The sequence below is a fragment of the Aulonocara sp. 'chitande type north' Nkhata Bay genome, linkage group LG15, assembly GCF_057382095.1.
Source record: "Aulonocara sp. 'chitande type north' Nkhata Bay isolate Kocher_YH1m ecotype deep benthic linkage group LG15, A_spYH_male_GT1.1, whole genome shotgun sequence".
In the NCBI taxonomy this organism is placed as follows: domain Eukaryota; kingdom Metazoa; phylum Chordata; class Actinopteri; order Cichliformes; family Cichlidae; genus Aulonocara; species Aulonocara sp. 'chitande type north' Nkhata Bay.
The window spans coordinates 4,273,447-4,288,223 of record NC_141358.1 but is presented as its reverse complement, the minus strand read 5'-3'; the positions used below and the strand labels follow the sequence as shown (position 1 = coordinate 4,288,223).

The following is a 14,777-nucleotide window of genomic DNA, read 5'->3' as shown; positions in this document are numbered from 1 at the left end:
GAGGTGGTGCGGTGGAAAATAACAGACGAGGAAGCACTACATATACAAATTTAATTTTCAGAAAGCTCCCCAAGCATTCCTTTCTTTGGACATTCAAAACAAACCACAGCGGTCCTAACAGCAGGGTATGACCATGAGAGAAAAGTTACTGTTGACTGTTGCCCCCTCTAGTGGTCACATGGGTTTTCCTGAACGTGTTAAAATTCTAGCAGGATGGAAAATCCTTTGGGTCTCTCGTAGACAGAACATTTGAGATGTTAAAGTGCTAAACTTGACATTTTAAGTGTAAAACCTGAATTTCATACATCTACTTCTGCTTCAAAAAAAACAACAACATTAGCCTCCATTTGTTCATATAAGACGTCAGAACAATCAGAAACATGTCCCAAACATATCTAAAACGTACTCGCCGCTGTTGCTGGACTGCTAATCAGCACGTCCTGCTTCAGCAAAAACATGAACTGCACAGGTTTTGTTTTTTTAAAAGAAGAAAATGTAAACAATGCATGGAGTGCAATGAGCATCTCTTGTCAAACGGCTGTCATTTCAACACACACAAGAGTAATTTTGTCATACAGCTGCGGTCCATTTGACAGTCGAATACATCATGATAACAGAGGGACATTGTTTTGTGAGTCCATATATTGAACTGTGCGTTAGGAGTGGCTACACGGAGGCCTCTGTGGTTGTGTTGGGGCTTTGGCTGGGGGCTGGACTGGATGGGCAAGAGTTCTCTGGACTCCCGGGAGTCCGCAGGGTTGATTTCCGCTTCCCGTTCCGCACCGTGAGCTCCTCCTTAGGCTTAAATGTCAGAGGGACAAAGCCATCTGCATCTGCCACAAGTACAACCCACAACGGTCCTGGAGAAAAACAAAAACAAAACGACAATTAGGACTTTTTGACTTAGTATGGTTTTCTAAATGTCAGTGTAGTTTAGAAACTGTAGTTTGTGCGACCTACATTTTGGTGGTCTCAGTTTAGGAAAGCCAGTCTTTGCTACAGCAGCAACAAAACACTATGCACATTAAATGGTAGTAAGCTGCTTTTGTTTTAGACCTTATAATCTGACTTAGGCTTTTAATCACTTCCAATTATAGCTCACGCACGCTATCGGAAGAACAATGCCACCACAAGCTGCCTGAAATTACAACTGACTGCAATAAATAAGGTTTCTTATAAAGTACAGAGCAATCTGAGGGGGATGCCTTCATGGTGAATAAAGCCAGCAAGAGCATACAGATCTTAACATTTAGTCAATGACTTGCAGTTGACCCCACTTGAGGACCAGAAGAAATTTCCTCAGAGTGATTTTAGTTAATTAACCCTTTACACCCTGTGTCACAACACGGTTAATCGCACATGAAAAACAACAGATGAGGCTTTTGCACAAAGGCAGCTTAGGTACTGCTTTACATTAAGGGAAATGCCACTTAAAATGCACAAACAACAGAAAACAAGTAGCAGAGGACACGTGCTATTTGCTATACTTTGTTACTGTTGACCTACTGATGCCAAATCCAATTTTGTGAACATACCATACATCATCTCCACGATGGTAAGGTTGAAGAGGTCTTGGAGCGCACGCAGACACAGTTTCCCGTCGCACAGCAGCACCGGCCTCCGCTCGTCAATAAAAACATTTTCTGACAACTGCTTCTGCGTGAGCACAAAGAAAGGAAATGTGATGGAAAGAGACATGCTCGTGGCTATTATTATGTTAAAAAATGCAATATTCTTATTTAACTTACTTAACTTATATAACTTATATAACTTATATATATATATATATATATATATATATATATATATATAATAGGGTATCAAACATAACACGTAAAACTGTACCTGGCATGTGACATTGACATACGGGGGTTCGCTGGCATTAGGGTAGACACTTGGGGCCTTTTTGCCATTCTGAGTGTAATCTCTGATTTCTGTCAGGCACTGCTGCACTTCTGCAAAGCGTGTAAAAAGTCTTTCCATGTTGTGAACGAGCTGCTCCAGCGCGCGCTCCTTGGCCTTGCCGGGAGTCTTTTCAGGCATAGGCAGCTTCGGCTCTGTGTGCATCTTGTCAGATGGTTCGAAGCGAGGAGAACTGGCTCGGCTGGAATCTCTGCTGACCTGTCCGGCCACCGCCAGGCTGGCCATGCGGCTGACATGGTCCATGTCAAAGTTTTCCACTGTAACTGAAGAGGCACTGGACGGGGCTCTGTCTGATAAGTCCACAGAGCTGGTGATGGGGCTGTGCTCGCTGCTTCTCACCTCCTCGACCAATCTCCGCCTGTTCCCCGGTGAGCAAACTACCCCCCTTCCAGGCAGTATCAAGTCTTTTATCCCTGGGCGCTCTCTGTCATCCTTTGACAGGTGCTCTGAGTGCCTCCTAATCCCTGTGCAGAAATTAGAGGTGGACTCATGGCTCTGAGCAGAGGAGGATGGTATGATAGGAGACATAGGCGACTCTCCATCGTAGATCAACTCTTTGGCTATGAGATGAAGAATATATTTGTCAGTGTTAGCAGATGGGAGGAAGGCGGGGTCGTTGGACTTCTGGCGACCCACCATCAACAGTAAAATCTTATCGCTGAGGAAACAGACTCCTTTGGGTCTCTCGTTCTGCTGCAGAGAGATCTGCTGTATGTTTGGCATCGTGGAGGCTGTGATGCAGTACACAAGAACCATGTTGCATGTGTTTGATGCAACAGCAACTGTGGAACCACGGGGATCAAAAGCCACAATGTCTGGGACCAAAATCCCTGGAATGCTGACTTTACGAGTGGTGGTGACCTTTCGCTCATAGGTAACCAGAATGAGGTGCGAGGAGTCCTGCCCGGAGCCTGTTACAGTGTCCCTGCGACGCAAATGGATAAGGGGGCTGGGGTCAGAGCGACGGTGTCTCGCCAGAAGATGGGTAATATCAAGAGGACCTGAGCTAGGGATGTAGGACCTTTCCGATTCGAAGGATCTTCTCCTCGAATCCAGAAGGCTGTCATCATCTGACATGTGAGAGCCATGGCCGTGCAGGGCCTCTGTCTCTGCTGGTAAGTCGAACGCTATGCCAGAATTTAACCCACATAATTTATCCAGCGGCAGCTCCGTAGCCACAGCTACTTGAGCTTCCCCGGTGGCCTCAATGGCACAGATATAGCCTCCCACGTCAAAGATGGGACAGAAGGAACAGGCCACCAGACTCTTTTGGATGTCATTCCAGATGTAGGAGTGAAGGGCACTGCCTATAGCCACCACCAGGCGTGTGCCATCCTTAGTCCAGCATGCACAGTGGATGAGTCCACTACCTTTGATATCTGCTTTGATTCTTCTGTTGTCCACCCTGACAGAAAACAGCACAGAGGTGTCTCTCTTAGTCAGCACAGCAAGAATGTCCAGTTTAGGGTGCCAAACGCAGCCTTGTGAAAGCAAGGGGAAAGGCTCGCTCATCTCACAGGTCTGCGTGCACAGCAGCTTGTTCTGTTCAAGAGCACTGAGCTGCAGTTGCCACACGGTAACATGCTTCTTGTGCTGCACAGCCAGCAAGGCGGGAGAATCAGAGCAGCACAGGGGGCCCCAGAAGAGTCCGAAGACATGCTCAAACTGCCCGATGACGTTTGTGTCGCCAAACTTCACGTCGCCGTTGATAAAGTAGAGAGATGTTAGGCAGACTTGCTTGCCATCTGTCCAAGCAATCCCATGCACAGGGTGGATGGCTTGGTGCAGTGTGTTGAGACCTGTCCTGAGCAGCTTTGCCTTACCAAGATCCATCCTGGCAGGTATGAAGAAGCTTATCCAAAGAGAAAAAGAAAACAAAAGAGTCACAGCGTTAACATTGATAATAGAGTCCTGTATGTCTTCTAAATGGGTCTTGACGACGAGTGGCTATTGCTACCTATGCAGATTAAGAATAGCAAAAGCCTCTCTTGTGTCTCCTTCCAAGTACATGCTTTAATCCCTCTGTGCCTGAGGCAGTGGTGACGAACACCTATAGCTGCTTACGCCTGATGACCTTAACAACACACAGGCCCTTTAGGACCTAAGGGTATTAACATTAGTATGTGTTGAATAAGAGTGTCTCATTAAAGTATTTGTCTTTTTAGACTCTGACATGATTACAAAAAGTACATTAAGTCTTCAAATACACGTCATCACAGAAAGAAAACTGTAACAGACTTAAAATGTAAACACCATTTTAACACTGGAGCACATTAAACACAATCAGATTCTTCAGAAAACAGATTTACTGTGTGGATTGATTACTGCACATCAGCTTAAAACGCGTAGACACAAACCACGAAAAGGAGAAATGCTCATTAATTCAATTAATAAACATTGGAAATCACTAGCGAGATTAACTTGCTGCTTCCCTTTAAAAAATATATCGCGCAAACAGATAATTAAAGCTAGATTCGACACAAACATGAGTTTTAAAGCTCAGCATACCTTACAAAACTAAAAACACGTTCCAAGGAGCTCGTATAAAACAGTGAACATTAACTCTCATGTCAGCAAACTCACGTTTTACCGGTTAAAAATCGCCTCCAACGTTTCTTAGTAAATGACACGGAAGCAAAACTACTCGACAGTTTCGGTGCATTGTGGGAGACGTAGTTCACTTTTAACAAGCGCTCTAGTTTTATATAGCCCGAATTAATAAAAAACAATTGGCTTACTTAGAGGGACTTGATAAACTTAATAAAGACTATGACAAACCAGAAAATGAAAATTCAACTGACATTAGACACTCGAGCTTTATTTCACCTCCAGGGGTCTGCAGGGCTGAAGACGACGTACGTAGTGGGGTTGTAGATCTCTACGCTGCCTCCCTGCGAAGTGGAAAATATCTTGGCTGTCTCACGGTTGGCTGTAGCTACCGCGGGTGGGTGAATGCCTGGTTTCTGTCGCTAAAGCCCGACTTGTAGCTGCAAAAGGGTAGAACTGGCTCTAAGAAAAAAAAGCTTTGTCGGCTGTATGCTTTATAGCTAATATTTGAAGCAGCACAACCATGGGCGTGGAGGTCGAGACGATATCTCCCGGTGATGGTAAGCGGATTTATTCGCCTATGTGTGCTTTGATGAGGGTTGGTGGTGCTGGTGTTGTCGGGGCACGGTAGTTCCCCGGAATGCCATTCAGATATTTTTAAATATTTACTTTTTTTTTTGTCAAGATTAATATTAAGATGTGTGCGACGCGACTGAATATATCCCGTAGATATTTAGCAATTAACGGTAGTATGCTGCGGCTTTACCCTGTTTTGATTTTAGTTTAGTTTCTTCTTTTACAGTTTAAAATCACTGACGCCTGCACGGCATCTTTCTAGAACTCTATCCTGTGAAGTCAAACTCCGTCCGGTGTTTTAAAATTGAGCATTAGCACATAGGCACGTAGGGAAACATTTGAAGAGTTACTCATGTGTAAGCAGTCAGTCAGCTCAAGAGTGAAAGACACCAAATCTAGGGCTGGGTAAGGCAGACTACAGTGTCCTTATAGGCACTGCTAAATTAAAGTGCATCTGATAGCTAATTACTCTACTATTTCTATTACTATGTAGGAAAAAAAATGCCTGCAGGCTAAAGTTACAGCATGAGGATGACAGATGCATATCTCACTTTAGTATGCAACAGTACTGGCATCAGCACCCCACCAGACTGAACCTTGCACACACACTAACACTTGTTTTTTCTCTCTTTCATTAACAGGAAGAACATTTCCAAAGAAAGGCCAAACATGTGTTGTTCATTACATAGGTAACTTCCTTTCTCTTTCTTCTCTCTCCCCCCCCCTCCCTTTTTTCATTCTCTGCATTTTTTTCTGTCTTGGAGTCCATAGGGGGAAATATGTGCACAACACACCAAGCTTTCAAAATACGCAAAATGCTCGTAACATTGTGTAACTGAGTGTTGGTTACACTTGCAAGTTGCCGACAGAACCAGAAAATACTGTTTTTTCTTTTGTTTTTGTTTTAGGGTGTGCTGACATGCACATATTCATTCAAATGGGCATGTTTTTCCTATTTGTGTCTTGTCAGATTGCCAAGTTTTTAGGTGGGACAATAAGACGCTGAGACTTTTGGGAAATGAATTTGGGTTGCTCTATGGCCTCGGGTTAGCAGACCACACAACTAGGTCAGACAGAAAGTAAATAAACCTCGCTGGCATCTCGTCTGTTGACTGTCTGAGTATCACATGGTTATTATATGGTTATAAATGCAATTGTACACACTCTGGCTATGGTCTGTGTAGTAAAGAGGGTTGGTTTCGAGTTTGTAAGTATTTATTTATTTTTATTGAACGTACACGTCCATGTAGTTCCATCTTGTAGCTTTGGGACTTCATTTTCATCATTTGAAATGGGTTAATGTGATTTTCCTAATCTATTGTAATACTGGCTGTATATCTTGATTGACCTATGCATAGTGTTTAACCTTATGTGAAAATTGCAGCTTTGTTTGACTAGTGTGTGTGTGTGTGTGTGTCATTAGAGACAAAACGATCCACAACAACTATGCCCTATACTGTACCTTATACTAGGATGTTGTGCTGTAAACTCTTCTGGGGAAAGTTGGATTTGCCTTTAAGCCTAATTTCAGGTATCCCATTTTTTTGGCTGCTGCCTTATTTCCATTGAGTCGCCTAGTGGATGGATCTGCATGTTTGATGCAACCCTTCCATATATCTGCTTCAGTCTGGCCCTGTAAGTAGACTAGCTGGTGATCCCTCGAGGCTGGGTTTGTGTCTGGAACTGGGGATCCTTCATATGTCAGGCGAATGTAATCTTAATTTATACGTCTCAAATTGTGAAGCTAGGCTCTTGAGATGTGCCACATAGCATTCTAGAGTAAGGGTTTGATTGACACTTGGTGTCTCTGCTCCCCTCTACTGTTGAATACGCAGTTATGAACATGGGTGGATGGATATATTGTTACAATATTGAAAGCCAAAAATTAATTAAAAATTAATTCATTTGCCTGGTCCTGTTGCACTGCTCTATGCGTGAAACTCGTAATTGGACACACTGGAGGCTGAGCGGCCAGTCTCATGTCCATGCCAAGAATGGTAGAATTTGCCCAGTTCTGGTCCCTTGTTTCATTCGAATCGTGCATCAGAGTTTTGGGATTTAAAGGTGTCTAAACTTTGGGTTCTGGTGAGGTTGTTGACGTTTAGGTAATGCATCAAAACCCAGGATTATATAAAGAGCTTCCCAATACTAGGACAAATAAAGTATTTCTAATCTTAAAGTAAGAATAATTTAGATCTGCAAATAATGCAGACCTTCTCTCGCTGTGAGCAAGAATTAAACATAGGGGATGAAAATGAGTACAATAGGTCCCCTTTAAGTTTTAAACTCCATCAAGACCGCACCACCTCTGCTGGATTGCACATATAAAAAAGCTTTTCCTTTTTCTGCTTTATTTCCTTTCTCCGTGTTGTTACCTGTTGCATTTTTTTATTTATAAGAGGGACAAATGTAAAGAATCCTGTCTGCAAAATCTACAAATGGTAAATCGACTGGGAATTACATGGTGCCTCTCTACTCAATTTGAGCACTCAAAGCACTTTCTATTACAAATCTCATCCTAATCACATATGCATCCATTGCTTTTATCCATACCTAACCACTTTACTACACATTCACGCTTCCATGAATGCATCAGGGGAAACTCAGAGTTCTGTATTTTGCCCAAGGATACTTTGACACTTGGACTGTAGGAGCTGGTGATGGACAGCCAGCTCTACCACTTGATCCATAGCCACCCCCAACAATTAGCATGGGTACTCTTCTTTTTGTTACATTCGTCACCTATTTCATTGAGGTACTGTACTCCCCATCTTTTGTTTGTCTTTTTGTTTCGATTTACGCTAACTTACTCATAAGATGCTTATACTTATTGGAATACAACTCAAAAATACATAGTTGAGCCAAACTGAGGCTTCAATAAAGGAACGCCCAAAGAGCTATAAATACAGTTTTGTATAAATGCAGGAAGTGCATTTGCAAAATATATTTAAGGGTAGAGCTGAACTTGGTGATGAACACATGAAATTGGCTAAGAATGTGGTTTATGTAGATAATCTGGGAGTATTTGTGTTGTAATCTGCAGAATTGATATAATGTGTTCCTCACATCAAGGTTTTTATGGACTCATAAACAAGTCTCCGATCCTATAGTGAGGGAGGAGGTTTTTTTTAATTCCTTGCTGAACTGTTATTATGTTAACCCAGTTAAATTTGATACATCGGTTCAACTAGTTTCAGGTAGTTATCAAGGGATTTGTAAGAAACTGAGGCAGGGAAGTTTTAAGATTATACTTCACAGTTTCAGTGCCCCAGAGGACAAGTGTTTTAATTAAAAGCTACACGACAAGATTAGCTGACACTCTGAAAAAAAGATAATGTTTGTAATACAGGTTGGTGTGGATTTGTAACATAAGTCAGCTGGCTCTCGGTGCAAAAACACAGACTGTACCCTCAACTCCACTCCACCCTCCCCTGGTGTTTTCCAGATAGCAAAGGCAAACAGTAAGAGTAAGGAGAGAGAGTGATTTCCCAATACATATTGGGATATGAAGCCACTCTGCTGGAGAGGCTTTCTCACGCATTCTCTTAATGCTGTGCAATTTTTGACTCTCACTTTCACCTCTGGGATTTTGAATATGCAGATGCACACATGCCAGAAGCACACAGACGCTCAGATATGCGAGCGACCTTCTTCTCACTCTGGTGAAAGTTGTAGCCACCCAAATTAGCCGAGTGGTCGTTGATGGCTCAGGCCTCCAATAATTTATCCTGTCTTGCATTCTTGTTTCTCTCATGGCTGACTGCAAGTCTGCTCACAGAGTGGCAGCTCTGTCAGCTGCAGTCCTGCAGTCTGAAGCTCATTTTGCTGCAAGAGGAAAATTAAAGCAGATCTGATGTCAGTCAACATGAGACAACAAAAGTAGCTCATGCGGTTTTAAGTTTGATGAAGTATGGCACTAAGCTATGAAGATGAATGGCATTGTAGCCTCTTTTGACATGAAGCTCGTGCTGCATGTGATGTCATTCCTAAATGTGGACATCATACCTTACCATGTTTGTCCTCCAGACTTTAGCATAAAACAGACAGAAACTGAGACCTCGCGGTTCTACGTGTTTGACCCAGAAATAGATCAAGCTGTGTGTCAGAAGATGCCAAAGTCTTCCTCCATGGGAGAGTGGTTGTTCATATAGTTGAGCAAACAATGGGAGGCTCCAAGATTAGTAGAAAGGCTTCTGCTGAAAATCATTGACTATTGGGTTGTCTGAGTGCTTCACAGGCTTTTTGCAACTTGTGTTATGAACATGGATCGAATATCTATGCAGCACCTACTTGGCAGGCAAGACTGGAGGAAAAGTGATATTCGAGCACATTATTATTTATCAAGTGAACTACTAGGCTCCACTAAAGATCTAGGACACTCCATATCTAGTTAGAAAAAAGCTCTTTTTGCACTTAATGATAGTATTAGAGTAACTTTTAAGTCATGGCTGAGGATTACTTTCAGGCTCCGGTGTCAACTTTACTCATATGCCCTATCCCAGTTGCTTGGCTATAGAAATGAAGAATGATGAAGACTCTTGTTATTAAGATGTCTGTGCCTGCAGGTGTGAAACACAGCAGACATGTAAGTCACATACTCAGATAGCTTTACACACATCTCATTTCATCCACATTTGAGCCAAGGGGCTTGCTGTGTTGGCAGCCATCCTAGACAGGGGCTAAGACAGGATAAGGTAAACAAAGTAAAAATAGCCCCACCCCTGTGTGGAATGGCTTTTTACAGCGATAGCTAGCCACTACCAAGTGTAAGCTTCTCACAAGGAGAGCCTAGGAGCCAACCTCAGAAGGGACAGGCTTGGCTGTATTTTTGCAAAGACCTCACCCATGCTCGGCTGTACAAATAGTGATAATAGAGCAGTGATACGAGTGTGGTTTAGTTAGCAGTTTGGGATTTTGCTATGGCTATCTCTGTGATCTCCAGGAAACAGATTATTATAGAATATTAACACAGGGTCCAATGTGTTGCAATTCATAGTCCACGGCCTGGTCCTCGTTTAGCCTGGTCCCATGCTGGCCACCCCTGGTGAAGGGTGTGGTCTGGCAGGGGCAGACACCTAGCTGCCTGTGTGAAATGAGCTATCTGTGTCCAGACTGGAGCCCGACTGATATATTGATGATATTTTGAGGATGTGTATTGATTGAGCCTCTGCCTTGTTTTTGTAAATTTTCACTTTACAACGGAGGGCGGGGGGCCAGCGCCAGAGGCCGGCCCACTTTCCATTGGGATGGCCCTCCCGGCCAGGAAGGACACACTGAGCATGAGTGTGTTTGTTGTGTCTGCGTTCTGTTGTGTCACAGTCCATCGATTTTTTACACATCAGCCGTAAAAACACGGTGGGGTATTGTCGTCACCCCACTGGGTGGGTGGGCGGCGTGAACACAGAAGTTTGTCAATGCGATAACTTGAGAACGACTCAATGGAGGCGCATCGGTGCATCTAATAAAAATTTCAGGGCTGGTTGAACCTCGACCTCAGGGCCAAGGTCAGAGGTTAAGTTTTCTTAAAATCTTGTGACTGGGATAACTCCAGAATGAAGCTGTGGCGGGGCGTGGTTCGTGGCACGGCTGTGGGGGAGGCTGACACACCTGAGCTCGATCAGCTCATCACGCCTCCCCTATATTAAACGTGCCGGGACCTGAGGTTGGGGTTTGTTGTTGTTGTTGTGTGTGGCTGTCAGCTAAGCTCCGGCTGTGTCTAAGAAGCGACATCCGGAATAAAGAAGTGTGTAAAGAGTGAAATATGTGGTTCGGTCTATCATTCCTGTCACAGAGGAATTGCAGGATTTTGATACGGTGGTTGCATCTACTATAAATATCAGACGACTTCAAATCTCAGTGACCTCTAGGTCAGAGGTCAAGTTTTCTGAAAATCTTGTGAATGTGATGAGTTGAGAAAAAGGTGACGTACGATTTTGAAATTGATACTATTTATACACTACCAAACAAACTAGGAAGCTGAGGGGTAGCACTGGCAGCCACCAGTATTTTTTTTTTCCATCTTTGAGTTTGGAGTGAACTGAAACCAGTTACAACAGATGCAGGGCAATGAATTGGGGTTCATCCTGAACGCTCTATCACATGGCTGAGATAGACAGGTAATCTCTGATTAATCTAACAAACAGGTTTGTCATATGTGGGGGGAAACCGAAGCACACAGAGGAAACCCACATAGGCTTAGGGAGGACATGCTAACTGCACAGAGACAGCCCCAACCTGCAGGAGTATGCACTGCTGTAAAAATGCATTTCAGTTTAGCTGAAATGCATTTTCTGTGTCAGGGTTTTTCTTCAGTGTGCAGCCAACTGCTGCTAGAAACTCAAACGACTTTTCTGCAAGAAGGTTTTGTGTTTCTGCTACTCGAATGCCCTGCAGCAGGTGGTATTCACCAGGGGGTGTGAACCTGATGACTCCGCAGCTGGACCTGGCCCAGCCCGCTCATATCTGGGCTACTGGACTTCTTGGAAATGATGGACCTTCTAAGTTTAGTGGGGGAATGAAAGTGGAGAAGGAGTACAGTACCAACTTTCATATGACTGGATGAGCAAGACACTGTAACTAAACTTCAGCTAACACCAGCTTTAAATGCCAAGTATTCACACTATGACATAGAGATAAAATAATGTACCAGAACAACCTCCAAAGTGATAGCGGATCATTATTATTATTTTTTTATTATTTAATTTATTTATGTAAAAACGAAACCTTTTAATCTGTATTTCTAGAGGATGGAGGACAAAATATTATTATTATTAAAATCTTATTATATTAAATATGTTAATTACTTGAAATAAAACACATTATTATATTGGTTGGTAATGCACAGCATTGCATTATATTGTATAATCTCTGAATCTCCAATCTCAGTTATTTGAACTTTGTTTGCAGTTACAAGTTTCCTGTTCCACAACAATAGATTGTTATTTTCTCTGCACAAACACCATTAAGTTGCTCCTGTTGCTTTTTTCTGGCCGCCAACGGTTCCCAAAGTTCACGACTTTTCAGAGTAAAAGAACAGGGATTGAGATTGTGGCTAATGAAATGATTTAGTGTTTTCATGCCTTTAGTAGTTTAACCGCCACAGCAACAACAGCCCTGTCATGCCTGAATGGTCAGTCATTGTTCTGAAGGAGCTGAGTCCCGCTTTGCCTTTGTTACCCCTTTCTCTCGCTGTGGTCTACATACAGTTAAGCAATGGCCTAGTTAACTTTAAAAATAATCCACTAAACCAGGCCAGTTCTTCCTGATTCACATTTCCTCTGTTCATTTGAGAAGTTGAAACAGACCCAAGAAGTCCCACCAGAAAAATTCCTGGTTATTGCAGCAGCTAACTATGCCCATGCACTTTTGATTTTTGAGTTTATTTTGCCTCTAAATTTTGTTTTCATATGCTTTTTTGGCAGGTATGTTGCAGAACGGGAAAAAGTTCGACTCCTCGCGAGACAGGAACAAGCCCTTCAAGTTCAAGATTGGACATAGCGAGGTCATTAAAGGCTGGGAAGAAGGAGTAGCACAGGTAAGAGAGGAAGGTTGAGGCCCTGCTTGTTTTGTCTTTTAGTATTAAGCAGTACGTTATGCATTCCATGTTCTAAGTACATATTGAACTTCATTTATTCATTTATACTGCCAGGTTTTAATTGATCATACCTAACAGTTAGTTGCAATTCTGAAGGTGCTCTCATACAGTGAACAGGTGCACCACTGCAGTTGTTTGTTTTTTAAATTGTGCTTAGATGCACTGCAGTGGTCAGCAACAATGAGAGGGAGGCTGTAAAACAGATTCTACTGTAGCTATTGGAGTTCAGATCGGTTCAGCTGTAACACATTCCTTCCTTCAGCTCTTGTATGATAATGGCAGCCACAGAAAATACACAGTTACAGAGTTTTCAGTTAGAGAAAACAGATGAATGAGGACAAATGGAGTCACAGCATCAACAGCAACAGCAGTCTGACATTACTTATTTTCTGCAGTTGTGTATGTAATGCTGAGTAGCTGACTTGATTGCTGTCCGCTTGAAAGTGGTCTTTTACAGCTGCAGTGAGTAGAAACCAAGATCTGTTATGAAAGGAGAATAAACTATGCAGTTTCTCATATTTTACTTGTGGTCGGGCCTCTTGGTAAAGTACGCAAACAAAAGCCCTGAGTTCCGAATATCTGCTTGTGTTTCAGGTTCCTGGTATTATGTTTGCCTGCCAACTGTCACACTGTTATTGTTTACAGGGACACTTGAATAGGGTATTAATTTACAAGTCAAAAAGTGTTTTGTGTTCTGTGACAAGGGACTTTTCGGGCGTAGGCGTAAAGTACAAGAAAATGCACATAAATACTCAGTGTGTTCTGCTGTCCCCTCGCCTCTCCTCTCCTGTGCTGCAGATGAGCCTGGGCCAGAGGGCTAAAATCACCTGCACACCGGATATGGCTTATGGAACAACAGGCCACCCCGGAGTTATCCCACCAAACGCAACCCTTATTTTTGATGTGGAGCTGCTTAAGCTGGAGTGACGCATGGGGTAGAAGGCAAAGGCAGAAGGCTAATGGGGCTGCATTCACCATAACCCACAACCGGGAGACTATACCCGACTGTTGCCTCTCACAGCCACCCGCTCTTATGTTTCTCTGTTTTCACAGCCTTCGTCTTTTTCTTCAGTTAGGTATTTAAACGCATCTTCTGCTTCGTTGCCATCGTTTTGAGCTAGATGCTGCAAGAAAATGTTCATGTCGTACAAGACTCTTATACACACACACACACGTTTTGGTTTGTTTGTTACACATGCTTGTTTTGTTGAACTTCATTTAATGTTGTAAATTTTGTTGATCCCTGTTCTCTTTGAAAAGCCGTACTACATTGCAATCAAAACATATATTGCCTTACAGTTTGAACAGCGGAGTTGAGGGTACATAGGTTAAAAGTACAATGTCTGCTCTGTATATTTACTGGGCATTATATACCACTGTCTGCATCGCCACTTTGAAAAAAGGCTTGTCCTGCTGAATGCTCTGAATGATGTTGCTGTGTTTGGTATATTTTATAATCCTTGTGAACATGCAAGTGTAACCTATAAAATCAAACCCAATCAATACTGTACAGAAGTCTTTAAGAGCCATTGCTACTATGACAGTTTATTGACCAACTCTTGAATAAAGTGGCATGCACTATGTTAAAAAGTCTGTGTCCTTTGTGTGATTTGTGAGTGACTGATTGCTACCTCCAGAGGCATCTGTTTACCAGTTCACATATTGTGTTCAATTTTTATGAAACCATAATCAAATTTTTTGTAAAATAAGTAAACCATGCATTTAATCACATCTGGAATCTCGCCTTCAGACGACAAGATGTGGAGGACTTCATCACTTCAAGAAACACATGTAAACTAATACTTATTCCATTTAAGGATAAAATTTCTTTGCAAGAAAAAGGTCCTTGGTGTGCCAAGAAATCTGTATACAGGGGAGAAGGCCTTTAAAACCTGTATTTAATGGTCATCAGGCCAGAAATTAAGATGAATACAGATGTTTCAACTTCCTGGGACCAGTTTTGGGAGGGTCTTTTTCTGTCCCAGCATGACTGCCGCAATGCACAAACCAAGATCCATAAAGGTGTGGTTAGTTAAGTATGTTGTGGGAGAATTCAGCCCCATCTAGCATTTTTCGGATGAACTAATATGGAGATACATCACAACCTGATTTGTCCATGTATTTTATCTCAGTTTCA

At 42.6% G+C, this 14,777-nt stretch overlaps 2 protein-coding genes across 3 annotated transcripts; one reads left to right on the top strand and one right to left on the bottom strand.

The window, feature by feature from the left end:
* Positions 1-37: 37 nt before the first annotated feature.
* On the bottom strand, positions 38-4,641 carry wdcp (WD repeat and coiled coil containing). 2 transcript variants are annotated; one of them, XM_086262890.1, is made up of 4 exons: positions 4,432-4,641; positions 1,846-3,775; positions 1,536-1,656; positions 38-860 (listed from the first exon to the last, which is right to left on the bottom strand). In XM_086262890.1, the coding sequence occupies exons 2-4, from the start codon at positions 3,754-3,756 to the stop codon at positions 667-669; spliced, it is 2,226 nt and encodes a 741-aa protein (XP_086119016.1). In that variant the 5' UTR covers positions 3,757-3,775; positions 4,432-4,641; the 3' UTR covers positions 38-666. The 2 variants fall into 2 exon arrangements, with proteins under 2 accessions (XP_086119016.1, XP_086119017.1); XM_086262891.1 differs by having other exon boundaries at positions 4,507-4,641.
* Positions 4,632-14,230, top strand: fkbp1b (FKBP prolyl isomerase 1B). The gene is made up of 4 exons (XM_086262893.1): positions 4,632-5,030; positions 5,688-5,735; positions 12,468-12,580; positions 13,439-14,230. The coding sequence occupies exons 1-4, from the start codon at positions 4,994-4,996 to the stop codon at positions 13,565-13,567; spliced, it is 327 nt and encodes a 108-aa protein (XP_086119019.1). The 5' UTR covers positions 4,632-4,993; the 3' UTR covers positions 13,568-14,230.
* Positions 14,231-14,777: the final 547 nt, after the last annotated feature.

Bases quoted from the DNA above. Each gene is read 5' to 3' on its own strand.
- fkbp1b (XM_086262893.1), top strand. From the start codon at position 4,994: ATGGGCGTGGAGGTCGAGACGATATCTCCCGGTGATG. The intron at 5,031-5,687 runs GTAAGCGGATTT...TTTCATTAACAG, and splicing joins GACGATATCTCCCGGTGATG to GAAGAACATTTCCAAAGAAA. The intron at 5,736-12,467 runs GTAACTTCCTTT...CTTTTTTGGCAG, and splicing joins ATGTGTTGTTCATTACATAG to GTATGTTGCAGAACGGGAAA.
- wdcp (XM_086262890.1), bottom strand. From the start codon at position 3,756: ATGGATCTTGGTAAGGCAAAGCTGCTCAGGACAGGTCTCAACACACTG. The intron at 1,657-1,845 runs GTACAGTTTTAC...GTGCTCACGCAG, and splicing joins ATGTCAATGTCACATGCCAG to AAGCAGTTGTCAGAAAATGT. The intron at 861-1,535 runs GTATGTTCACAA...GTTTTTCTCCAG, and splicing joins CATCGTGGAGATGATGTATG to GACCGTTGTGGGTTGTACTT.